The sequence below is a fragment of the Rousettus aegyptiacus genome, unplaced genomic scaffold (assembly GCF_014176215.1).
Source record: "Rousettus aegyptiacus isolate mRouAeg1 unplaced genomic scaffold, mRouAeg1.p scaffold_m13_p_4, whole genome shotgun sequence".
NCBI lineage: Eukaryota > Metazoa > Chordata > Mammalia > Chiroptera > Pteropodidae > Rousettus > Rousettus aegyptiacus.
In genome coordinates this window covers 28,757,363-28,784,516 of record NW_023416307.1, presented here as the reverse complement: position 1 = coordinate 28,784,516, position 27,154 = coordinate 28,757,363, and the positions used below count along the sequence as shown (strand labels likewise).

Genomic DNA, 27,154 nt, shown 5'->3' with positions numbered 1-27,154 from the left:
ACACAAGAGTCATAAGTTTTATTTGTTCAAAGCCTGGAACAGCCCCTGGCACAAGGTGGGCCCTCAGCAGATATGTACTGAAGGAACAAATGAACAAGTATAAGTGTTGGAGTGTTTATTAAAGCAATACCACATTGGCTGTTCCACTTTCTAGGAAAAGCAAAGAAACAGGAATGGCTGGCTAGCTTAGTCACTTCGTCTTAACCATCAGGGCTTCACTTTTCTTCGCTTGGAAGAATTCAGAGAAAAGGGCATAGGAAAACCAGCTATCTCTACTTATCAGAAGATTAAGTATCAATTTTGTCCTATGAAATTATTAGAAATACAATTTTGTGGGCCCTGACCCATCTCAGTCTGTAACATCTGCATCTGTGGGACTCCTTTTCATTGTAGTCAGTGATGTGGCCATTTCCCTATGAAACTAGCTACCAGGTGATTTTTTTACATGAGTATAAATTAAATTGACTTCAGAAGGGATTATTTCATTCAAAACCTTCTTTATATATAGATATAAGTTTTGCCAAGTATTATTATTTTATGTGAGGCTGTTTTTTATACTAAAAACTGCAACAAATCAATTTGAATACTCTGTGCTATAATGGCCATAAGTATCATCAGGTGAAGCAACAATTTGGAAATCCAGAGAAATGTAAGTAAAATAGTTTATTTAATGACCACAACCAAATTCTGTAGTAAGCACCCTAGGAGTGTTACTGACAGGGTTTTATCATATATATCTATACACACATGCACACACATAAAATACATACATACACATATACATACACACATGTACATACATGCACACATACATACATATAATTTTTTTTTTTTTACTTACGCTGTGCATAGTTTTCTATTTTTTGAAATATCATTGGGGAGAAAACCCCAAGTTTGTCCTGCCTTTTTTTTCCTAATAGTTTTGCCAGAACTAGTCACAATACTTAGAGTTTCACCTCTAATCCTCATATTAAAATTTTTTGTAGAGCTTCTTAGAAAACAAATACTGTTTAGACATCTACACGTTTAATGTAAGTCATCTTATGAGATTCTGTCTAGACAATTTGTAGTTGAGGGGGGAGAAAGCAAGAGTAGAATCTATTTGAGTGTTTACAATTGTCAGAGATTATCATATGAACTCTATATATGCAATTTTATTTAATATTCACAATGTGTTGAACTGTATGGTATTATGTCCTTTTTACCTAAATAAAGAGAACTAAAGTAGCTCGCCCAAGATCAGTGACCGGAATCAAGTTGAAGCTTGGGCTATCCTGACTGCTAAGTCACTTTTAATTCTTGAGCTGGTGTTTTTGGAGACTCGTCCATCACAGTTACCTGGGCCTTGCCCCAGGCTTAGTAAATCGTAATTAATAGAGTGGGGCCCAGGATCTCGCATTTTTAACATGATTTTTCCAATTCTTAATGCACACAAATATTTGAGGACCACAGCGTTACTGCCTTCAAAGATTATGTATTTAGGAGAAAAAAGAAGAATTACACTAAATTTAAGGTTTGTGTATTTCTCCATATTTATCTTAAAACATTAAAAATATCACTATGTGGATGTCAGTTGTCTTTTTCTTTGGCCTCCAAAGTTAGTTTGCAAATGTTTTGATTTCTAGGCTAAGAGCCACTGTTAGCCATGCAGCACATCTTTGTATAAATGATAAAGATAGATTTAGCAAGCAGACATCCTGACCTGTGTGCGAATTAGAAGAAGGCAAAAAGGCACCTCCTCCTTGGGATGGAAGAGCGCTGTGCAGCGTGCACGGCTGTGGCCGCAGGAGCGTTGGCTGCACCACAGCCCCCACCGCCTGCTCTGCCGTGCGCACCATGTGCCCTGTCTAGGGAGCTTGCTCGGAAAAAGATTTCTGTGTTCTCTGCATGTGTTTATGCGTGTGTTCGCACACACAGCATTTCTGTTTTAGGATACCAGTGTTGGTGCTTCTGATGAGCTAAGTATAAACAGTTTCTATTCATTTTCTTAGTTAAGGAGTTTGACTTTTTTTTTCTGCCTTTCTAGCTCCTTATATAAAAAATGTCATGCACACACACACACACAAACACACACACACACACACATACACACACACCCCAACACATACACACACAAAAGAATATATTCTTATATCTACATTACGGAATTGAGTAATAAAAATCTAGCTTCACTATATGCCTGTGCTTTTGCTTTCCAAAAAAAGCTACAGAGTACAATCCTGGAAGCATTCTGGCAAGTAAGGGACCCTATCTGAGCACAAGTTGACTGGAGGAGGAAGGTGGCCTGAGTGATCGTATATACACATGTGTTCAGTTACGTATTTTAAACCTGTGGTTCTTTTCGGCTGAAAAAATGTTATTCGGACCATATTGTTAAAAGATATCTGCACCTGTGTTTGTATAATTATGTGAATTTTTAGTAGATTTTTAATGCTGTGATACTTACCACACAGCTGTCTTTTAATAATGATGTTTATTCTAGAAAGTTATTTATAAAAATTCCAACTTTGTTTAACATAGCATGGGGAACTAACATCTGTCATAGACATTTTTTTCTCTGTTCCCTTTAACTCTAATTCCAATTTGCATGTGCTTAAAAATGGTTAAGCATGTTCAAGTAAGAGGAGCTAATGCATGAAAACGATCTGCATATTTTTTCTAAGTTGTATTTAGATATAATACATTTGTCTAGCCTCCCAGTGACCCCTAATGCCTATCTAATTTTCTCCTCTTGAACTGTGCAATTTATATGCAGACTCAAGTTGCAGAATATAAACAACTGAAAGATACTCTGAATAAGATTCCAAGCTTTCGAAAACCGGAGCCAACAAAGCAGCAAAATGTTACTCAGGTAGCACATTCGCCACAAGGTGACAGCACAGCAAGAGAGAATCCAGCCAGACAGCCACAGGAGGTAAGAGGCGTGAACCGGTAACCTATGGACAGGTCACTAACCTTGTCAAGCTGTCATCAGGCGAACTGCTCTAAATATCGCCGACTCTTCCTGCAGAACAGTGGTTCTCAAATTTTAGCATCTATCAGAGTCCCCAGCAGGGCTGTTAAAATGCAGGTTGCTGAGCCGCAGCCCAGCGTTTCAGATTTGGCTAATTTGGGGTGAGGCGTGAGGATTTGCATTGCTGATTCAGCTGGTCTGGGGAGCACACTTTGAGAACTACTATTGTACTATTTTCTGGGAAATACTACAATGGCTTTGGCTTTATTCATGTATTTATTCATGTGGGTTTATTTATTTGAAACAAATTGTTGTCTCATGTCTGAGATTTTTAAGTTTTTTTTTTTGTTTTTTTAGTAGAGGGAGATGGTTAAATGATCATGAAGATATGACAGCCCACTCAGATATTGAAATTGATAATATATTTCAATTTGACGCAGTACTAGGTCCACACAGAACATGCTAACACTTGGATTAAAAGGCCTTTATAAAACTACTAAGAGTGTGAGTGCTGGTGTCATGATCAACTTTTTTGTATTCCTGTTCTTCATAAAATTAAGCCTTGCTTAAGAGTATCTCATAAATGAAACATCAAAAGTGGCGCCACCCTAAGCATTCTTTCTTACAAATTGTTTTTGCAGTCACAGGTGTAATAATGTCAGGTGTGGTGATCTTTCCTCTGTCAAAATTGTTAACAATGAATGTGTGAGAGGACTTCCCCCGCTCAAGTCACTAACTTACAGGGACAATTAGTTGATGTGAGTGGACTTCACGAGTCTTCAGTACTACAGAGCATTTCTTCACAGACAGGTTCTGCATCCCTCATGGCCTCTTGTTCTTTGTCTAGGTCTTAGGTTAATTCTAATTAATAATAATAACAACAACAACAACAACAACAACAACAACAACAACAACACGACAAGATCCCTGGCCTGGGAATTAGTTCTGTCCTCTACCCTAGGTTAACTACCGGTCTACCTGATTAATCTTTTAATGACTCAGAGCTTCAGTTTTTCCGTCTGCGAGGTGGTGATAGTAGTTATCTGCTGCAGCCTTTCCCACAGGGATTTTGTGGAGATAAATGACAGGTGTCTGAGAGCACTCAGTGCTTTTTAAAGAGCTATTTCATGGAAACTCAGCACAGTATTATGTCTTAACTTGCCAGGTTGGTAAAATGTACATTTCCAAAAGTTACCCTCAGATGTCTAAGAAAAGTCTTTTCTCCCCAGTTTATTTATTTGTATAACCTTGTTTCTCAGTCATATCCCTGCTAATTTAAGAAGAGGCCTTTACATTTATTTCAATTAGGGGAGAGCAGTCTGACCAAAGAAGTTATTTTTTTCTGATAAAGAAGGTTAGAGGTGGAGAAAGGAGTGATAGATTTTCCTAATTGTGTTATATCATCTCTTTTCACCCTTCTTTTCTAAGTAATGAAGATCATATAGAAATCTCTGAAACTTGCAGGGGAAAACTGAGTTAAATCAATCAATCAATTTTAGAAGAGTACTCTGTAAAAAGAGATGCCATTTTTCTGTTCAGTGTTTTCTGTATTAACAATACAAAATACAGAGGGCTTCCTCTGGTTTACGAAAAAATGCTACCTTAATACATTAAAAAAGTGTTCTATTGTACCTGATCTAATGGACACTATTTTTAGCTAACACAGATTTCTACTAGTAAAGGATTGTCTTTTTTTATTAGCTAATATCAAATAAACCCAACTCATTCTTAATTTGATCTTATTTTTTTTCAAATCATTATTGAAAACAAAATATACATTGAAGAAAATTATGTAAACATTTCATCATTTGAAGTTTGAAGGTTTTTTTTTTTTTCCTTGTTATTCTAATGGAAAATGGGAACTAGCTTGCTTTTGTGGGAAAGGCTTACTAAGATATAGTACTTCCAGGCTTTAGTTTTAGGCTGTTTGCTGTGTCCTTTCCAAGATGAAATTTTGCTTATGTTATTTCTATTCTATAGTTAGGGTTACACAGTGAGAAGAGTTAAATGACTCCATTGCAGCCATACTTTTCAGTCAGGACTCTCTATTTCTGGACTCCAGGATTTTGCTTATGTTGTGACCCCATAGACATAGTAATAAAGAAATTATATCTGTACTTTTGGAATAGAAGTGTCATTTCCAGTGATGTGCTTGGCCTAGGTGTCTCTAAATAGTGATGTGTGGCAGAAGCATGAAGCAGTGCCTGGAAGAACAGAAGAAACAAAACCTTATCCTCCCACCCAGAAGGAAGCAGAAATTCAGGCTCAGGCAATGCTGAACCAGCAGGAAGCGGAAGCCAGAGAACCCGAGGAGCGTCAGGTGGAAGAGGAGCACAGAAAGGCCCTGGAAGAGGAGGCAATGGAGCAGGTCGGGCAGGCTGAACATCTCGAGGAGGAACACGATCCGTCTCCAGAGGAGCAGGACAGGGAGTGGAAGGGACAAAGAGAAGCAGCCAACCTTCTGGAAGGGCACGCTCCCGCCGAGGTACCAGGTCATCCACTCCAGGCTGGCTTGGATTAGGTTTCACTGCCTGGAATAGGGGGCGCGGCTTTGTTTTCAAACATTAAAGAAAAGGCTTACCCATATAATGACAATGTCTAAAATAAAAAATGCGATTTCACTAAATGTTACGTGGACATATTTAAGTTTTCTGTGGCATTGTTAATAGCAGAGCTACTGACATACCTCAGAAAGATGTTTGGAGAAAAGAGGAGAGCTGCCGCTATATGTATGTGTCTGTGATGGACAGAATGCAGTGCCCAGGGAGGGGGACTCGTGTTCACATCTCCTCAGTGGAGTAGCATAGATGAGCACCTGGTCGGGCACCTTCCCAGTCTGTGCTCAAGTTCTGTGAGCATCTTGAGGCCAAGAACAGTCTCATTTTCATTAAACGTTCCTGATCTCTGTTCATTTACTCTCAAATCGTACGTTGGCTTCTGCCCATTTACCTTCAAGGTGGCTATTAAGTTATCAGAAAGCTGACCTTATCACTTAAGGATACTCCTCTAATTGAGCTTGATTAACTAGTCTCTGCTCAGGCTCCCCCTACTGAGCACTCCTCTCTCTCTTACATAAGTAGGATTTTTTTTAAAGTCCGTTATTTTGATAAATGATACTTTAAAAGAACTTAAAGCAACACTGAATGCAGCTAGCTACCTTTCTTCCACTACCTCTAAGCCGATACCCAACAGCAGGCTACCTGGTCTTTGCATACATGCTGGTCACCTTTTATTTATAACTTTGAAGCTTTATTTGGCCTCAGACTCTCTAAAGCTTCCAGCCGCTTGAAGCTTTAGGCTGAGTAGGTGTGAAAGCTTCTGTAGTTGCACTCTTATAACGCTGCAAAGTTAGCATGAAGAAGCTTCTCTCAGTCGTGTGTCCTTCAAAAGTAATTCCTCGCAAGGTTTCATTCCTCTCCACCTTACACCTTTGGTGAGAATACTGTGTACTTATTTCACTTGCAGGGTGGAAGAGGCAGTGGTGGATCTCTCAATGGGGAGCAGTGTTTAAGAATTCCTGTATCAGATTTTCCTTTAATCAGAAGGCACTATCTTCTTACCCATTCTTTGTTTCTTTAAGGAAAATTGGTTCTCTCCTTTTCTACCCTAATCAGAAATTTCACTTTTTTTTGGTTATATTTAGCCTGAGATTGGTACAGACATTACTAGAATTAATTAGTATCCCTAGATCTTTCTCTCTTCATGGAAAGGCCTTAGTCTCAAGCTCACAAATTGTCCCAATTAGTTTGAGGTCACCAATTGCCCACTTAGAGCAGAGCCTTTTGAACATAAATTTAATTATGATTCAAAATTATTTCTTCTGTTGTGCCCTCTTCCATTTGAGAGGGAGCACATTGAAAATCGGCCTTAATACCAGCAAATCAGGAGGATCAGTTGCTAAAGGAAGCCAAGGAGAAACTCAGAAAGTTGGAAAATAGGAGTTCCAGGGCTGGGTGACAAGGGATTTAATGTTCAGTCACAGTTCCCCTGATAGATGTCAATACACAAACCCTGCCTCCTGAGTTTGTCATGAGGACCAAATGAAGGGAGAACACAGAGGACCTCACTGCTCTCACATATTTCCAACTCATTTTGCCCCAGGTACATCCTTCGGCCAAGCCGGATACCAAATTTCGATCGCCATATGAGGAGCAGCTAGAACAGCAGAGACTGGCCGCGAGGCGGGCTGAGGAGGCACAGAGGCTGAGAGAGCACCAGGAGGCCCTGCATCAGCAGAGGCTGCAGGGACACTTGTTGAGGCAGCGGCAGCAGCAGCAGCAGCTTCTCGCCCAAGAGCTGGCCCGGCAGAGGCAGGCTGGACAGGAGGAGGGGCAGCCGGAGCAGCCAAGGTAGCCTTCTGATGGCATAGACAGGCCTTCTGGTTTTTCTCATCAAATTAAAAACAGCTTTATCTGTTTGTTATCCATGAACTTGAGGGGTCATATTGCTCCTGTTGCCGGGGCAGAACAATTACCTGAGAACTGAATTCCAAATATTTAATTTTAAAAATAACACTTTTTTTCCTGCTTAAAAGTTATAGTTTAGGTCTCAAAATAACCTAGAGGGTTTTGTGCTAACTTTATTTTATCGTTCGAAAAGTAGTTAATCTTTTTTAAAGTTCTTTTGAAAGTATATTCATAATCTTTATTAAACCTAATTTTTTTAAAGAAATTTTTATTGTTTTTTTTTTTTAAAAGAAAAAGGTTGGAAAATTTGTTTATTGCTCTTTAAAGATAAATGACTTATGTCAAACTGTGCTACTTAATTTTTGTCACCGAGTTAATAATGTTTGTGTTCCTTGCAGGCAGCCAGCTCATTATGATGCCATGGATAATGATATTGTTCAGGGAGCAGAGGACCAGGGCATCCAAGAAGAAGAAGGAGGTGGTGAGACTTCTTAGATGATGAATGTTGTAATAAAATTGCTTGGTAATATATATTAATTCAGAGCTATATGCATATGAGTATGGGCAAGGATTTGTGTTCCATGTATCTTTTGTTGTTGAATTTTTCTTAATCCTCCCAAACAGTGCACATTAGTAGCCAAAATTGCCCAAGATAATTTGTTTCCTCTGTAACATTTTAGAGTAGAGAAGAAATAGTAGTGTAAGCTTTTGTATACCAAATAGTTATTATTGACACATTATTGTACGAATATTATGCTTTAGGAAACTTTCTCATTTTTTCCTTACCTTGGAGGCTTTTGGATCATTGCCTTAAAAGTTTTCAAATTAAGTCAATAGTAGCTTTCGTTTATGGTGTGCATCTAATAATTTATCAAACGTTGCTTTCTGTGATTATAGAACTAGAAAGTAACTATCTCTCTGGCAACACTAACACTTAAGATATGTGTCCTTTTCTAAGGAGTCAGAAGGAAGATGCTTATTCTAACTCCCACTATAGCCAGTTCTGATATTTTATAGCCCTTATAGCCAGGAAATTGTTTTCCTTATGTTCCCTGTGCAGCATTTTAAGCTTTTTTTGTTCCATTATCAGTAAAACTAGAGAATAGTTTTTCTTTATCTAATGAATTCCTTGGTGCACCTAAAAGATGACAGTAAGTTATTCTATATCTTAGTTTTCTATAGGTTACTTACTCTCTATGTACTTAACCTTCCCTCTTAGAGCTTACTTTAAAAAGTTACTTGTTCTCTTTCTATGCATGTATCTAAATTCTCTTTATCAAAATAGTTTTGCAAAAAGCAGCGAGTGAATGTCTATACAAGTGTAAGTGTGTGATGTATCTATCTGTGTCATGACTGTCACTATCGGTGCCATATCCGAGAACACAGGATGGGCAATATTTGTTTGTTTTTTTTTCTCCACAAGCAGAGTTGTTCTTTCTTTCATTTTATGAAACAGTATCAATGTCTTCTTTTGGAACCTTGCTGTTTCCTATGATAATGCCCCAAATTAGTAATTTTAGCAAGGTCCAGTTGACTGGACTTCCTTTTATTGAGAGTTTCATTTGTTGTTTTTTGAAAACGGTGTGGGGGAGGATTGCCATTTCTGTTATAAACATTCGTTTCAGAGAATTACAGTGGTGCTACTCACCTGCACTCTCTCCTTAGACACATGGTCTGGGAAAAGGACGTGACGTCATTCAGAAAAGCTGAGCCGTGCGCCTTATGTTGAGTTAGTCTCACTGGAGTACAGACTGGGTGACATGGTCTCTGGGAAAGCTCACTGGTGGCTTTTCTTTGAGTGAAAGGAAATATTCCTATCTGGTTCCCCTGGGCTGATGTTAATTCCTTTGATTTGTTAGCCTATGAGAGAGACAACCAGCACCAAGATGAGGCAGAAGAAGAACGAGGGAATGGACATGAGCCTCGAGAGCAAGGGCTCCATGAAGCTGACCCAGAATCCGAGGCAGATGTAAGTATCTTCTCTTCTGGGCAAAACATTCGGAAACTCACAAGGCAGAAAGGACACTTGAAGGTTTGCCTGACACCACACTCCTGGCTCCTGATATGTCCGTTATTACATCAGCACAGAAGGAAGGTGGCTCATGTAATCACGTGGTAAGAGCAGTGGTATTAAGCATAAACCATGAGGACCTATTGAGATGAGGACGGGTTAAAGATCGCTCTGAGAAAATGTCAAAAGCTTCTAGAGTTCTCTGATGACTTTTAGATTAATAACGATTTTTAAAATTAAGAGCAAAAGTGAAAGCATCAAAAGATGTAGTAATTCTGAAGGATGTAAAAAGAAAGAGAAGTGTGGGGGTTGGATAGGGAACCTGAGAAAGGAAGTTAATTATTATTGAGCATGGCAAGCCTCTTATTAGGGTGTTTTGTATGTCATGTGACTCTTTAATCTCCCAATAGTCAGTGACCATGTTAATAAACACTGGATAAGAATGTGCGATTTGAGAAGGGAAAAAAATTGTTCGGTTATCATGATGCTATTAAAAAATTAGACTGTATATAGATAGAGACCTAATAACCAAGATGGTTGTGTTTACCGAAAAGAGAGACCAAGACTCCCAGTTCAGCTGGGTGTTCTGGCTCCTTGGCCTTGCCTACCAGTGTGGCAAGCAAATGCTGAGTGGGCATGTTCTTGTGCTCATGCGTAGGCGATTTTTGTAAATTACTTTAGCTCTCCGGTCATCTTTGGCTAGTAAAGCAACTGCCATGTTTATAAAATTTATAGTCTGTGCTGTGCTATGGGCCCTTTTTATATTGATCTAGTGGATTGAAAGGAGGCTCCATCTCCTTTCTTGATTATCCTCGAGAAAGTCCTCCTGATGGCTGCCCAAAGCCTCCTTGATGGAAACAGCTTCTCCACTTAATTTGCACAGAAATATGGCAGACCGTATTTACGTGCCCGCCCCAGAATTAGCATTTTGAAAGTATGCTCCAGGGAACCTTGGCCCTGAAATAATCGCAGGAAAGAGCAAGATCTGTAGTGAGCGGGAGAGTATGAGAGAGCCAGAGAGTACGAAAGAGCAAGGGAGTGTCCGTGAGAGGCAGCTGTCAGCGTGCAGAAGCCTGAGAGTGAGCCTGGAAAGCATGAAGGGCGGACGGAGGCGCCTGCGTGCTCCAATCCGTGACATCCGAGAAGTGCTGTGAGCTTTGACTGCTTGACTTTAAAACCCTTTACTCTCTTGTCATCATCAGTTCACCTGTTCTGGGGAACAACACACTTAGGAACATCGGACTTTTCTTCTAATTAGAAATCATTACCCCATTTGCCCCTCTGTCTTACCTATTTTATTTTTATTTTTTTTGACTGAAAAAATACTGTCCAACTTTATTGACATATAATTGATCATTGTTATTTTATGAAAATATAGCAACCATGCCTGTTAAACCTTACTTATTACTCGGTTAGGGCTGGAGCTAGTATGCATATTTTTATCAACTTTCGCAAAAGCTTTCATGCCGTTTTTCTGAAGAGGGTCTGTCACATTTTTTTTCTCTGTTCCCGCACAAATGATTGATAGTGCACAAAAAGGAATCCGTATGACAAGAGATTGTGGAGTGACTGGAGTTCAGTGTGAAGGTAATGATTTGTCACTCTCTTTATTCTCAAGAAAAGTGTCATTTGCACTCGAATGAAGTATATAGCCAGGGATATACAGATAATAGTTCAGCTGAGACTGCAGTGAGCTCTTGAACATGTTCAAGGCTCTGAAGTGAATTGAAGTAGAATCTGGGTCAGCTTCACGGAGCCCTTGCTCTCGAGGCTCAGGTCCTTTCATGCCAAAAGAGACTGAATCTTACTCTGAGACTTCACCATCTCCGGGAATCATTTGCTGCTCAGTCAAATTCCCTATCGATGACACTGGAGTGATGGGGGAGCTCACGTGAGCATCGCCATTTCTGCCCAGCTCAGGCTCTGAAATTTAAATCTTGAAGAGGGCATATTTTGAAAGATTCTTTGGGAGCTTAAGTGGGAATTTGGGATAATTCTACAGTTGATAATATGAAGGACGTTTGTTGAACTAAGAACTACTTGGGAGGTGGTGTGGGCCTGGGGGGATACTTTTCTAAATGTATTGCCAAAGATTGGGTTAGCACAGTTCTTTTCCTCCCGTGCCTTGCTAGTGCGACATCTCTGAGTGTTGTGATAATGTTTGTTAGAAAGAAAGTTGATCCATACTGGAAATTGATCATTGACTTTTGAACTAGTCCTCTTCTTTGGTCCTTTTGGGTGTGAGCCTTCTTTCTCTTCGACTGCTTTCTTCCCACTTACGTGTAAAAAATCACCTGCGAAGGAAAACTTGTCTGTATAAAAATCAACATAATAATGAATGAAGTTCCCATTTGCCTATCCAAATCTCCCATTTTAATCATTTCTCCTACTTGGTTTTTTTGTTTTTTATTAACTGTTTTTCCTATGTCTAGTTATGGTCACATTACTTGCTATAGTAGAGCTTGGAGGACTATTTTGGAATCACTTGTAGAAGAGACATGCCATTCATATTTCATTCTAATTCATCAGCTTCTGACAAACAGTGCGAGCATTTTACCTTTTGTCAGTAAGCGGGTTGTGTACTTATGCATCTTGGTGAGGAAAGATCTGAACAACCTGGTGAAGGACGATCTCATTTTCCTCCAAGTGTGCGGCCTTTCAGATGAAATTAAATGTGATCCCGTGTTTTGAAGTGGTGGTTGCTTTTTATTGGAATTTTACAGAGGGCAGCCATGGAGGATATAAACCCAGCAGATGACCCGAATAACCAAGGAGAAGATGAATTTGAGGAAGCCGAACAAGCGAGAGAAGAAAATTTGCCAGATGAAAATGAAGAGCAAAACCAGAGTCATCAGAAACAAGAGAACACTGAGATGGAGGAGCATTTAGTGGTAAGCAGAGGTCACTGTGGAGGGAGAGTGGTTTTAACCTGGGCATTTTACTAGATCCCCCGTTTATACAGAAGGTTAGTCATAACCTACACTGATAGCAGCTTTGCCTCTTTGACTGGTTTTTGGTGCACTAGATGAAATGCTGAGCCTGCACTTGGAGACGGGGTGACAGACAGCCCGGGCTTCATGCTGGGAATGGTTATTTATTTTTTTCCTGGCCACCGATGCATTGACAGTACACTTTTCGTGGTGACATGCTTGTTCTTCGTCTCAGACACATCTCCAGGGTTCAGCAACCTGAGCCTCCCCTTTTGTTTTGACAGATGGCGGGAAACCCAGACCAGCAGGAGGGGAACGCGGATGAGCAGTACCAGGAGGAGGGAGAGGAGGAGGTAGGAGGGCGCGAGGGCCCGGTCACGCTGCATGGCGCGTCACACTGGCCTGAAATGAACCCCACAGCAGCATCGCTTTGACATGCCTTCTCTGGAAATGCTCAGAAAGACGTAGGCAGGATAAGGAAGGGTGGTTTCAAGAGGAAACAGCCCATGACAGTGGAGCCGTTTCATTAGAAGGTAACAGAAACGGGGTAATAGAATCCTTCCCTCCAGTTCTCACTAGAAATTTTGAATTAAGAAGACATTCGGTCTCCCAGGAGTGGTGGACTTGGGTGTATGTGATCTTTGTAAAAATATTTTCTCCCATGTCTTTCCTTCCTAAATTAGAGAAGAGCAAATCTCCCGTTGAGAGAGTCTGGACCATCTAACCCCTGTACCTTCCTCTGTAGACGTTGCTGCGGTGTCCGTCAGAAAACACCTCACTCCCTCCAGACATTTTAAACAAATTCATGGTCTCTACTTTTAGCCTCTTTCTTTCCAAGAATTTGGTATCTATCTTAATTAAATTTAACAATAAAGAAAAGGAAAAATACATAAGGAACTAAGATGAATAAAATGCATTTGGGGGAATTTCTTAGCATTTCATTTTCCTTTGGTATTTTATTGTGAACTTCCGGCACATTGTTAATCAGATATAGAGCATCGCGGTGCCCCATTTGTGTTAACTGGTTGATGAATAGTGTTGGTCGTAGCTGGTTAGTCACAGCAGTCTACTGTTTGGACAACTGAAGCTCAGTACTTGAGAACATGATTTGGATGAGGCCAGGGCCCCATGTTTAGTGTCTCTCTGGACCAGTAAATGGTCCAGTAAATTAAAATCCTGTTTCAGAGTCGCCTGTCAGCCAGGCATCTTGCCAATGTGTGGCTTCGGCCCTGAGGGGAACCACATGAGAGGATGGATAAATGGCAGTCTGAAAAAACCAGCCTGGCCACCAGAGACCCTGCTGCAGTCACATACACAGTTCCCTCGACTGGGTCTGCTTTCTCATTTTTATGGCATTTGTTGGCTTTCGGAGCTAATGCTAAAATTTGTGCTTGTACCAGGGAAACAAAACGTTGTCCCACTTTATAGCTGCTGGCTATATACCTCTAGTCACGTGTTCTCTAACTGGCTTCATCTTTTTATTCTCCCTTTTTTCTCATCCTGCTGTTCATCCCAATCAAGACCCTGAGCTGTCTTATCAAAAGAGAGCATTAGAGAAACCAGCAGCCTTGAGTGTTAAGACGTTTGGCAAGAAAAAGATATTCATCTGGACTGCTCTTGTAACAGGATGTCTAGACTAATGTTACTTTATTTCATTGTGTCAGATGCCAGGAATCTTTGAGGGATTAGAAAAGGAGAGGTTCACCTTGGCTTCTTTTTAAAAATTCAGAAGGATAAACATAAAATTTTAATCAGTATTTACTGATTATTTTTTACTTCTCTAGTATATCAGTTAAGGTGGAGAGAGAAATCCTGTGATCCAAGAGGGATCAAGAATAGAAAGAAAGGATAGGCAAGGGAGGAGAAGGGCAACAAGGCAGAGGTCAGTGCCTGACCCTCAGAGGCCACTCCTTCAGGCCGCGGCTCTTCCTCCCTCAGGTGGGCGGAACTGACCAGAACTTTTTTATTATCTCCCTGCACCTGGCACCTCGTCCTGCTTCTCTTTTCATACTTCCCTGCCCAGAATTCCTATATTTGGCTTCTCTGTCCCCACTTTCTAACCCTCTCTTGCATAGGCTCCAGGCCGCCACATCCTCTTGTTAGGACCGTTGCCTTGTGAACTCTCAGAGGAAGCCCCGCACGCCTTCCCCGCATAGCTTTCCTCTTTACCCCTGAGCATCTCTTCTTCAGGCTGTGTTGTATTTCTCTGGTAGTTCCTGAGGTGATTCTTATTGGATCACCCATCTCTTTCCGTTGGTCCTTGTTCTAACCTTGATGCGTGAAGAGAAGAGTGGTTCCTAAACACAGTTCAAGGACTAGTGATAGTCAGAGACGAAGTTCTCAGCAGCCCGCAGCAAAATGAGAAAAATAAAGAGGAATGCAATATGTGAGAACACGTGTTGTTAATAAGTGATGTGTGTATGAGACCACATTTGTGGGGGGCACTCTGAAAACCAGAGTACCATGAAATGTACGGCGTTCTTGCCTCTACTGAGCCTCAGACTTTTCCAGCTGCCCCAGCTGACCACTGGGGTGTGAGGCCCATCGCTCCCATCGGTTCCCCTCCCTCCAGCCCACAGTCGAACGGAATTCTGTCAGCTCCGCTCCTCTGCAGGACTTGCAGCTTGCCAGGGCTCTCCCTGTTCAGCCCATCAGACTTGAACTCTGAGAGAGGAGGACCCAAAACAAGTGTGATGTTAGGAAATCCTCACTGTGCATGCCTTCTTTTATCATAGTGCAGCCATGTTACCTTTCTAAGACATAAAAATGACAGTTATTAAAAAGCATTCCTTGTTTATTGTGTGGGATTATTTGAGAGAATGACATTCATAAGGTGATCCTATCATGTTGCTTACTTCCCAAACTTTTTATCTACTTAGGAGCAAACAGGACAGATTATGAAATTGCCAAAACATGTTCTATATGCTTTAAAATTATTTAAATCTTCAAAAAATATATGAATGACTGCTTGAAAAATCTTAGTGCTCGGTGTCCTCATCGTAACTAAAAACATTGATCTGAACACTCATGAGAGAGCAGCACAATGTTACTTGGCCATCTTTAGTGGCTCGACTGGCCTGTGAATCACCATATCACGAAGTAGTCCAGGCGGCAAAAGCTCCCCTTAAACTTTACTCAGCCAGCAGTCATGCCCATCGCTATAGCAGACGTTGCTGAAAGCCTTCCCCTGGCCCCATTCCGTCTGCCTGTTTGCATCCCAGCATCCTTTACTACTTAAAGTTCAGCCTTCTGGTCCCTGCCTCACCCCATAACATCTCTGGTGCATGAAAGAAAGACATTAACACATTCAGGGACAGGGAGCTGGCCAAGGCCCATTTCACACTCACTAGGTCTGGTTTTTTTTGACTATTTGTTAAACTTTGCCACATCACATTGGGGCCATTTCTAAAATGCCTAAAACATTAGATTTCAGTGGACAATAACAAATAATGAGGAGCATTGTCAGGAAATCTTTAACACAGTGTTTGCATCAGCTTTAGTAGGGTACCAAAAAGGGCGGCTGAGTGTGAAAGAGGTAATTGGTGTGTTTACATGATAAAAGAGTAACATTTGGCTGCTGGCAATTAGTTTAAGCATTTTTTAAGATTAGAAATTCCTATCATTTTGTTCCTTTTCAGTAATGCCTTTAAGATAAATTTAGTTTACTTTTGCCCCAAACATAAAGAATATATTATTAGAATAATAAAGTGTATGTATATATCTGAAAAATTGCAAATTTTTATTTGTGACTTTCCTAAATTAAAGAGTAAGTGCTTCTCATCTCAGATTATATTGGCATTGGGTAAACAAACAAACAAACAAAATTCTAAATTTGCTATGTCAGATCATGAAAAGGGTGTTTATCTCTCTCGCCAGAGACATTCTAGCCTGGTATCCATTCTCACTCAAGTGAGTCACTCTCAGCCTTTGTTCTGGCTAAGAATCACCTTGGAGAGTGTGTGAGAAATGCAGATTCCTGCATCAGACCTTACCCTTGGAGATTTCTGTCTTATCTGTGGTGGGGCCTAGGAGTCTGAGTTCTTCACAAGTGCCTCAGCCGGTGCTGATGTTTACAGAGCACACTGTTTAGAGAGGCAGGCCTAGGATAGGTGGTGCAAGTGAACTTTGGGAAGTCTGAACGTCCTGAAATTTCTATGCACAATAATGTGCATCTACGCCCGTTTACTCAAGACTTCCTTACCAAAGCCTTAAAAGGGTCTGTGACTCCCCCACTGTACATGCACACACAAACACTCACACACTCACACAATTGAAAATTAATGATTGTTATTCGACCCTTTTATTTTACAGATAAGAAATTCGAGCTTCAGGAAAGTTAGCTAAATATTCGAAGGTCACACAGCTTGTTATTGTTAGAACCATGAGTAGAGACCATCAAGATCTGGTTTTAAAGGCTACTACCATAATTGAGTATACCAAGCACAGTAACTAAATAGTTGATATGGGCAAGTTCTTTGTAGAAGTTAGTGATTGCAGAAGACGTGATGGAATTAGCCACCATTTTTGTAACCCTAAATTAAAACAGTTGATTTAAGAGTAGTCATCGATGGATGATATCACAAGATGAATGGAAGTCAGGGAGTTTTACTAAGGAGGTTTCAGGTTGTCACCATCTGAGATCCCTGACCAACCGTAGCCTCACTAAAAGTGGGACAAACATTATGTGATTCCCGATGCAATGAAAATATGAAATCTACAGCATCCTCTCTGCAAAACCTTTGCTTTGACAAGTAAATATGAATTCATTCGAGCCTTAAACTAACTGTTATAAGAAGGGGTGGGAGGTGGATAAAGGAATGCGTTAAGTAATGCCAGAAAACGCAAATAAATTCAGAATGTGGGTCTGTAGGACAAAGAATAGCATTAAGGAAAAAAGAGGGGAGTGGAACCCAAGTTAGGTGTAGTCTTTGGATCATAATTAGAACAAAACAACTATAAATAGACATTTTTAAGACAATCAGGAAAATATAAGTATGGACTAGACATGAGAGAATTCCATGGAATTACTTATCAGATATTTTTAATGGCATTATAGTTTTATAAAAAAAAAAAATCTATGTTTAGAGATTTTATTCCTGTTGTACCTGGGCTGGACACCTTGAGACAGCCCTTAATTTGTTGCTCCTTAATTAGAACACCTGCAGAACTTTCCTGGCCCATTCCTGAGATTTTTAATACTGCGCCACCCCCCCCCATCCCCCACCAACAAACACCAAAAAAAGGGAGAAAAAAAAGAGGTAATTTTATGTGTTATTTCAGAAGACTTACTCTACACCGCTGTCCGTAGGAGAGATCAGGTTTTCTTTTGCTACCAGGGTTGTACGTTATGCTTAATTGGTGGTCAGCAGTTTTTTGAAATGTATTCAAATGATTTAAAACTTTTGGCGTACATATGGTTTTCAAAATAGTTAAGTTAGAAAATACTTTACCCTGTATTTTGTGGAATATGATGCTTTCTTTGATTGGCATTTTGAAGAAAAATTAATTGAGACTAGTTATACACAATAGTAATACTGTACAGAAAAGTAAACTACTTAAAACAGAACTGTCTTGTTAGAATACTAAAGAGATTAAGGGATTTGAGGAGGTTTACTAACTATTTCCTGAAGAAATTGAAATGATTGTGTTCTATGTTCTAGATATTTTAGCCAGAGAAGTTTATTCTTAATTATAAAAATATATATACACATTTTTTTCTCAGTTTTCTTTTACCTCATAAATAGGTCACGGGGTGTCTTTTCTGTGCCTTTACAGGGCAGATATTTTTGTATTGATTCACTTCTTCATTCAGTCAACCATGTTTGTTAAGCAGTTGCAGTATGCCAGGTTTGCATTTGGTATGGAAGACAGTTGAGTAAGATATTTTTAACAGTAGATGTATTACACCTTCCTTTATAGCTAATAGATATCGAATCTTTGACTATTTTTTTAAATTTATTTTTTAATTTTGTTTTTGCTACTTTGAATTCTTTAGAAATCAGAATACGTTGTTCCAAATGTTTAGATGATGAAAGTGTCACCTCGTATCTCTGGTTTGTTTTAGGTTCAGGAAGATTTGACTGAAGAGAAAAAAAGGGAATTGGTGCATAATGCTGAAGAGACCTATGGTGAAAATGATGAAAATGTATGTGTAGGATGTATGTTTCTATTGCACATGTTTGTGCATGTTTAGGAGATACCATATGTATAGTTGGATAAATATGAGTCAGTACGTCTAAGATACCCCAGAGTTTTAAAAGGCCAACCCAGTATTAGCACATTTGTGACAATATGAAGATTAGGAAAAACCAGCACTGCTCTCTATCGGAACATTTTTCTTCGCTTGTTTTCTTTCTCCCAAAAGGAATAACTTCACACTCTTTTCTCTTTTTTTAGAGGGAATAATTTATCTCACTAACTCTCTGCCCTATCTCTTAGCTCTTTTTATTTTTTTTCTTTTAACTTTAAGGCCGATGAGAAAAACAATGATGGAGAAGGGCAAGAAGTTCAAGATGATCACCACCCCAAAGGCCGAGAGGAGCACTATGAGGAGGAGGAGGAGGAGGACGATGAAGGGGCAGCCGTAGCTGAGAAATCACAGCGAAGAGCTGAAATGTAGCCATGCCCAGCTTCCCAGACAGCTCAGCCGTCAGGTTCCTTTCAAGCTGCTCAAAAATAAATCTGCCTACTGAACTCCAGGATATTTAATTACAGGAATTAAGAGTTTAGACCTTTTTAAAACTTTTGTATTAGAAACACTCATACATTTATATGAATATATTTTGGTAACCTGGGTTAGGGCGTCTTTTATATTCAAGCTAAACGTGAACAAGAAGAAAGCGAAGCAAATCTTAGGCTCTGAATCTCATTTTTCATAGGTTATGTGATGTTGGAAAGGACATCAATTTTGTACATGTTTCAACTTGTTACTTTTCTGTCTTCTAGTTTCCTGGTATTCTGTTAGTTGCCTTTGATAGAATACAGGATTTCAAAATAGGGAATACTGCAAAAATGCTGAGTATACTTTAAGGAGAATGGCCAGTTTACTAATTGCTGCCTTTTCAAGGCTCTTGTGTATAATTCTGATAGAATTTTTACCAGTCTCTGTATTGCTGGAATAAGATCCATGTATAGAGTGACATACAGTTAGAAAGCCATTTTTTTTTTTTTTTCATAAAGATGTTGGTTTTCAAACTTCAGGTCAGAAGAATGTTTGGCTTTACTTAAAAGCACAGTTATTCTTGAAAGGAAATAATTTAAAAATGAGATAATACTAAAATTCATGAGATAGTAGTCTGGACTTGGATATTTCAATATGCAAACAAGATATGACACATCAGTATATTAACCTTTTTGAAAGACTGACACCTTGTTTAACAATTAATTTAGTGTGAATGGGTGGTGTTTTCTACATGAACATCCATTCTGTTTTTTTCTGAAGTCACGTAGTGATATCTTTGTTTCAGTATCTAGTACACTATAGTAATATATATATATTTCCCCTATAAGCTCTTTGCCTCAATTTAGTAATAACCTTGTTGACAAGTATGACAATGAAGGCATACCATATTGTATAATTGAAACAAGGTATTACACATCATTTCTTGAAAAATAGGATTATTTTTCAAAACCTGTATGGTGAAACACACATGGTGATATGATATACCCTCATTACTTTTCTGTTTGCCGGGATTGGGTCTGCATTATGCCCACATTTAGGTATTTTAATGATTATGAATAATAAAAATCCCTTAAATTAAAAATCAAAAATTCCCCTTGGGGTATAGAAACGTATTTCAGTCTCAAGCATAAAGATTTTTAAATATTTAGAATTAGGTTATATAATTCATGTGTGTGGTTTTGTAATAATACTCTCGAATCAATAAAAATACATTTCAATTTCTACCATTGTTGTATGAATGTAATTTTATTTTTTAATAACCACACTCATGTATGGTTTTGATTGTCCCAATTGAGTGATTGTGTATGTATGCATAGGAATGTTTTGTTCAAATGTATTTTAGATTTTCAATAACCATAAATCAAATCTTCCCTTTATGTATAAAAACACTTTCTGTAATGTAAAATGTATAATATTGTACATAATATTCAGAATACAATTATTTTGGTAAATTAGTTGTATTTTTAATGTCCCAGTTGCAGTATTTAATTATATGAAAATCGAAACTTGGTAATAGTCAATAAAGCTATAAAAAGCAAGTGCTAAATCTTTTAAAGTATGTGATTTCTTAATAGCTTTTTATTTTATAAAATAGTTCTTTTTCATAAAAGGAAAATAATTTAAGTGGTACCAGTATATATTAACGAATCCTAAAATCCCTTTCTGAATCTGTTCATATTTTCTTTATCTCTTTCTCCTTTGGATTGGTATGTGATTTTTTCCCCTGTTCTAAAGAAAGAGCTAAGAATATTTATTTTATTTGAGCTTATTCTGAAGGAAGAAAAAGGAAATAGGTCCAGGAATGTAAGAGCGTCACGTGCACACACAAAACAAAGGAAAAACCTGTTAAATCCCAGTTAGGAAAGCAGCAATCACAAACCATACTACTCTCTATGGCACCAAGTTACAGGGTCATTTTAGTTAATGTTTGGAGGAGAACTAATCAGCTAGAGCTGATCTACGTTAATGAGATGAGCAGAAATAAAATGTCCCTTGTATTTACCTTGCCAATTAATCTGTAACATCTGGTGCAACCAATAAGTCAGAGGATTTGGTATGAGGGACATAATCAGAAGGGAAAAACGAGGACATTTATTAAGGGACAAGTACAATGGAGCACAAAAAAGCTACACTACAACAAATATAATGACGATATTTGTAAGAGCAAATGAAAAGGATGTAGAAGTAAAAGTATAATCTGAAAAATTACATTTATTGAATACCTTCATGGTATAAGGACTGTGTTAATAGGACCCACTGTATCCTTTAATGTCGATGGAATCTCCTCCCCCCACTAACTAAAGTTTGTTCTAGAGCATTTGACATTGTTCAAATGCTTTGAGTTCTGTGTTTTGTTTTTAGTTCTCATTACATTGTACCTATTATATCAATATTATGGCATGTTGCAAGCCATTTAAAAATGAGGTCAATTTCTATTCTTGGATCATCTTTAATTTTGGCTTCCGTTGTACTCTCTATTCTTAGTTTTCTTTTTACCATCCTGGCTACTACTTAATCTTTTTCGCAGGTTTTCTTCTCATGCCTGCCCCTTAAATATCTGTGTTCTTCAGGTTTTGTCCTACAGATGTCTTCTCTCTGTGTAGCCCTCTTCCTACCCAAGTCATAGACACCTGTTTCCTACTCCATCTTTCAGCCTAGCTTTCTATGACCCATCCTACCTCAAATTTATAATTTTCTTATTTTATTTATTTATTTATCTATTTATTTATGATTTTTTTAGGCAAGGCAACCCTTGGTTGACATCACAGATTGCAAGGACCTTGTCAGCTTCCAATCCCTTATTTTTTATTTTCTATGCCTACAGTGCCTGGTCTTCCTAGGTGGTCTCCCATCCAAGACTAACCGGGCCCAACCCTGCTTAGCTTCCAAGATGAGACAGGATCGGGCTTATTCAGGGTGGCATAGCCGTAGACTCAAATTTATAATTTTCAAAGATGAACATGCCTTCTTTCCCACCTAAAACCTACTTCTCTTTCTAGATTCTATATCTCGATTCACTAAGTTTCCCAAAACAAGAACAAGTTTGTCCTTCATTCTTCTCTCCCTATCGATACTACCAAAATATCTTTAAATGTTCCCATTTCTCTCCACCCCTGCTATTCTGGTTCAGGCCCCTGTTATCTTTTACGTGGACTATTATAACAGTCCCCTAACTTCTCATTTATTCTCTCCTATTTCTATAATCTGCTAGTGTATTCTTTTTAAAGATAACATTACACTACCCCATTATATAATGATTTAATACAATTGCTATTGCACATAGGACAAATTCCAAACTTCTAAATGTGACCTACATAATTCTTCATGATCTGGTCCCATCTAACCTCTTTATAATTTCCACTCTAAACTGAATCATAATAAATGTGACTCATCCTTGTCAAGCACATTTCTCCTAATATCTTAGTAACTGACCTTGACCCCTGTTCTTGGATGGGAAGTTGACTTGAGCAGAGCCAATAATACTACCCCATCTCCTTAGGCAAAGTGCTTTCTGCAAGATTGGGCACATAGCTGAAAACCCACCAATTTGATTTCTTCCCTGGGATTTTTTGTTGCAGGGAAATTCTTCATGGTGTTTCTATACATTTTGTGACAGCTTTTCTCTTGAACTATCTTTTCAAAGGTACTTGCCTAGCAAACAAAAGCTAAAGTTAGTATCTCCTTCTGGGTCAGAGGGCATATTTGTTCCCTGAGCAGGATAATAAAGATAATGTCTCTGGGTGGCAAAGCTGGGACAGGTTTGCTAGCAGTTTCTTTCTAAGACTGAGAATTTCCTAAGGTCAGGCATCCTCAGCTGTGATACAAGCCCACTGTTGTGCAACATCCACCTGGGATGCTCCACATTGTCCCCGTGACACTTGGGGATGAAAGAGGAACTAAGGAGAACATGAAGCTCACATTGCCTGCTGGGCCATGAGAAATATTGATCTCTGAGCCAGCAGTCGAGAGTCTTCTACCAGCATCCATAAAACCATGGCAGGCTAACTAGATAGCTTGTAAAGTGAGTAAAATCTCAGACCCCGTGCAATTATTGACATTTTTTTAGGCCGGAACAAATGGCAGGTAGAACCTCTCTTCTCCAATGGCAAAGCTGCTGTGTTGTAAATACAGGACAGATCGGGTCTATTTTCTCAGTTGTATGGAGAAAATGGTCTACAGAAGTAAAGAACACATGACCTAACTCACAAAGACAAGCAAAAGACAAAGACAGAGATGTGTTTTTTCAGTCTATCTTTCCATCCCTGATGCCAGCCAAGTGCACTGATAGGTTGATTAATGAGCCAATAAATTCTGCTTTTTCGTTTGAGCTAGTTAGAAAAGGATTTCTGTCATTTGCCACCTGAAGATTCCTAATACTTGACTAACATTCACTTACTTTAAATCATCATGCTCTCTTGTATCATGGTAAATTTGCTACCTGCTCTACCTAGAAATACAATTTGTTCTCTCCATTGCTCTAGGTCTCACCTCAGATACCAATTCTCCTGGGAAGGGTCTACCTCTCACCACCACCCAGCTACCCCCAGTGTAGTTTCCATACCCTCTGTATGTCCCCCTATATTATCCTATATTTCCTATCACAGTACTTACTACAGTGTATGAAAACGACTATAAACTTATCTATACTCTTCTTGACATACGTGTTCTGTGAGGATGGAGACCTTATTTCTCTTGTTTACTGTTGTATCCCAAGCACTGTCTTATAGTCTTCATCTTTAAAATGAGAATATTGATTTTTTTTCAAGATCATGGTGACAGAACTACAATTTCTTCCCAGCCGAATGTGATTCTAATGTTAATTTCAAATACGGCCAGGGTTATTGGATTGTTATCCAGACTCATTCTGAATTCATACATTAAGAAGATGTGTTTTGAATTTTACAAAAACAGATTAATAGAAATAAAAATAAAATGAGTGAAGTCTCAGCCATAGGGTTTTGAGTCGAAACCAAGGAATTAGAATTATTCAACCTGAGAAATATATGCTCAAAGGAAGATATAATACTGTACATCTGCCTTCTTTGAAGCATCAATGTAACCTGAGGAATAAAGAAGTTCCTGAGAAACAGGTGAATGGAGCTGTGAAATCTAGACAGGTTTTTTTCCAATCAGAATAATCAATTAAATAATCAATTACTATTTACGAGAGGCCTGCCTAAAGCTGAAGAATATGAGCAATATCCTTTTAGAATGCCCTCAGGTCTTGTGATTGTTGTGGGAGGGCCAGTTTGTGTGGTTGGGTAGGCTATGAGTTGTCCTTTTGCCTGCATGCCACTTCCTCCTTGTGTGTAGAAAGGTCTAACCCTTAACCACAGGAGTTAACCACAGACCCCAAACCAATGATTGCACTCCATCTTTGGAGATTTCTATACTGAGACTGGATAAAAGAAATGGCTGCTCTGGTGATGACATGAAATGGGCATCTGGAGCTGCCAGGTGTTGTACTCATGACATGGAGAAAACCAAGTTGCAAGAAGGGAAAATAAAGCCAATGCAGAAAGAAGGACAGCATTGGGTTCTAGGGGGTAAGGGGGAAAAGTGGAAAACGGAGGGAGACAAAGTCATAAAGAAAGTGAATGGTGTTCAAATTTCCAGGTTCTGATTACCTTTGATTTTATTTGCCAATAAATCTCCCTCTTTTTTTTTTCTTAAGCAAGTTTGAGATTCTTTTCTATCACGTACAACCTAAAGAATACTGACTGACTTCAGCATTGTGTTTTACTTCATGGGCCAGAGCAACAGTAGGGGGAGAAAAAATGCTTTTCATTAACTTTTAGTCATATTGCCCTAAATGTAGCAAGTTTTAATAAATAATGACCTGCTTGTTTGTCAATCTCTTGATAGTCACGTTTTCTCTTGGATCTTTAAAGCCCAGTTAATCTGTGACTAAAGTTTAGAGATTATTTTAATGAAGGTAAGAATACTCATATATTGTCTCCTTGCTGCTCAGGAAGGCTGGCAAATGACTAACACAGAATTATACCACTGATTAAAAAAAAAAAAAAGAAAAAAAACCACTCATATATCTCCATTCTTTAGTTTACATCAAAGATTGGCAAACTTTTTTCTGTAAAAGGCCAGAAAGTGAATCTTTCTGGTGAGTCATAGAGACTCTCAAAACTATGCACTCTGTGCTCATACTTTGAAAGTAGCCAGAGACACTAAGTAAAGGAACCAGCATGGCTGTGTTCCGGTAACACTTGATTTACATAAACAGAAATCATGCCAGATTTGGACTGCAGACTATAGTCACCTGTTCTATATGATCCAAATGCTTGCTGTAAAAACAATGATTTCAACAGACAATAGAACATATTGAGATCTTCAGGCATCAAATCTTTTTTATAGCTATTCCCTATCAACTTTGCTTTTTAGGCTGGCAAGCCCTCAATATTATCTTAGCTAATGAATATGTACACCGTTTTAAATAATTGGAAATGAAATACTTTTGTCCTTTAACATCTTGACTGACCTTGTTCTCACCATTTCCTGTATGGTACTAATGGAGCTTGAAATTAAATGTCATTTCTGTTTATCTGTTAACATATACACAGTATTCCCTATAAAGTGCATGCCTTTTAAAAACTGATTCATTAGAAAACATTGGTTTGAGAAAGATGAGATGACTTCTTTTGATCTGGTATATTCTTTTAAGACTTAAGGTATAGGGACAAATTGTCATGGCTGCCCATTAATACATTAACAATACTCAAATTTACGATATCGACTCTTAGAGATTTTGAGTTCTGATTCCTGTTAAGTTTATGCATCCTGGTGGAATTAGATTTTTTTTTCCCACAAAGACAATTAAATCTTCTAATCCTTGCCAATTATCTTGTCTGGTGGCTTTAAGATTTGTCCACAAAAATCTTTGATAGTCTTCAAAGGAAGTCTAGTTCCCCTTCCCTTGAGCAAGAGCTAGACTTAGTTTCTGGCTTCTATCAAATAGAATTAAAGGGAATTGATGGTGTGTGATTCAAATACTAGGTCATAAAAGACCATGCAGCTTCCTCCGTGCTTGCTCTTGGAAGCCAGCTACCATCCCATGAGGATGTTCCAACAGCCTTATGTTGCGACCTACATCTACATGGCAAGAAATCCAGGCTTCTGGCCAACAGCCTCTGCGAGGAACTGTGGCCTCCTGCCAACAGCGACATGAGTGACTTTGGGGCAGATCCTCCAGCCACAATCAAGCCATCAGTCTACAATGTGATTGTTACCTCATTAGAAACCCTGAGCCAGAATTACCCAGATAAGTCTTTGCAGATTCCTGGCTCACACAAACTTTAGATAATAAATGTTTATTCTTTTAGGTTTTGGAGTAATTGATTACACAGCAGTACAGAACTAATTCATCTTCTTTCACATGCTTATGGCTCAAAGTGGAGAGGCCAGTGGTGAAGATGATGTGCAGCTGCATGTCGTAACTAGGCATCTAGCCAGTTGCTCTGCTGGAGGCCAGCCTAGATGTGCTGGTGATGGAAGATGGAGTTCAACTTAATGAGTTGAATAAATTTAAGCCCATTTATTAGTTCAAAGTTATTAGATTCTTTTTGGAAGATAGTAGTAGCCTTTAAAACAGTGGTTCATACACCTGGGGAATTTCTAAAAGTAATGTTACCTGAGTCCCACTTCCACTGGCTCTTAATTAATTGCACTAGGGTGTTTTCTGGGACATAAGGGTTTTAAAATTTCCCTAGGTGTTTTTAATGTGTAGCTAAGATTGAAGACTACCGTTTTTTAAGTTAGAGAAGTTAGAAAGAGTGATATTCCTTCCCCAACATCTCTCAACCAGGTGGTAAATTACAGTGAAAGCAAGTCTCAGACTAAATTTGCAAAACAAATATTTACAGGCAAGCAGAACGCAGTATTAAACTTTTCTGAAGTCTTAATGAGTCACAGATTCTTTTTTTTTTCTTTTTAGGCATCCTATGCAGGCACAAGGTATGAAGGATTTGCTCAGGACAGATATCCTAATATTCTAGGAACTTCTGATCAGATCCTGTGTCTGACAGTCTTCCCTTAAGAAGCCTAGGTCCGTCTGCACTGGGTGCCAGCCTCACCAGGAGCTCAGACCTCTGTGGGAGCGAAGAGATGCCTGGACAATACTTCCTCCAGCTCACATGCATATTTTAAACACCATTCATTGCT

General features: G+C 38.9%; 1 protein-coding gene and 1 pseudogene across 5 annotated transcripts in view; one reads left to right on the top strand and one right to left on the bottom strand.

Moving 5' to 3' along the window:
* GOLIM4 (golgi integral membrane protein 4) overlaps positions 1 to 20,208 on the top strand; it is a 68,910-nt gene extending 48,702 nt beyond the window's left edge. For 2 of the 5 annotated variants that reach the window (XM_016148143.2, XM_016148140.2), the window contains 9 exons: positions 2,756 to 2,914; positions 5,115 to 5,438; positions 7,055 to 7,302; positions 7,758 to 7,837; positions 9,219 to 9,328; positions 12,094 to 12,261; positions 12,585 to 12,653; positions 18,365 to 18,445; positions 18,770 to 20,208. In XM_016148143.2, coding sequence (XP_016003629.2) covers positions 2,756 to 2,914; positions 5,115 to 5,438; positions 7,055 to 7,302; positions 7,758 to 7,837; positions 9,219 to 9,328; positions 12,094 to 12,261; positions 12,585 to 12,653; positions 18,365 to 18,445; positions 18,770 to 18,919 — 1,389 coding nt within the window. In that variant the 3' untranslated portion in view covers positions 18,920 to 20,208. Of the gene's footprint in view, positions 1 to 2,755; positions 2,915 to 5,114; positions 5,439 to 7,054; positions 7,303 to 7,757; positions 7,841 to 9,218; positions 9,329 to 12,093; positions 12,262 to 12,584; positions 12,654 to 18,364; positions 18,446 to 18,769 lie in introns of all 5 variants that reach the window. The other 3 variants (XM_016148142.2, XM_016148139.2, XM_016148141.2) reach the window with 2 other exon arrangements.
* Positions 20,209 to 21,797: 1,589 nt separating this feature from the next.
* LOC118602022 lies at positions 21,798 to 21,915 on the bottom strand (annotated as a pseudogene).
* Between the last annotated feature and the right edge of the window lie 5,239 nt (positions 21,916 to 27,154).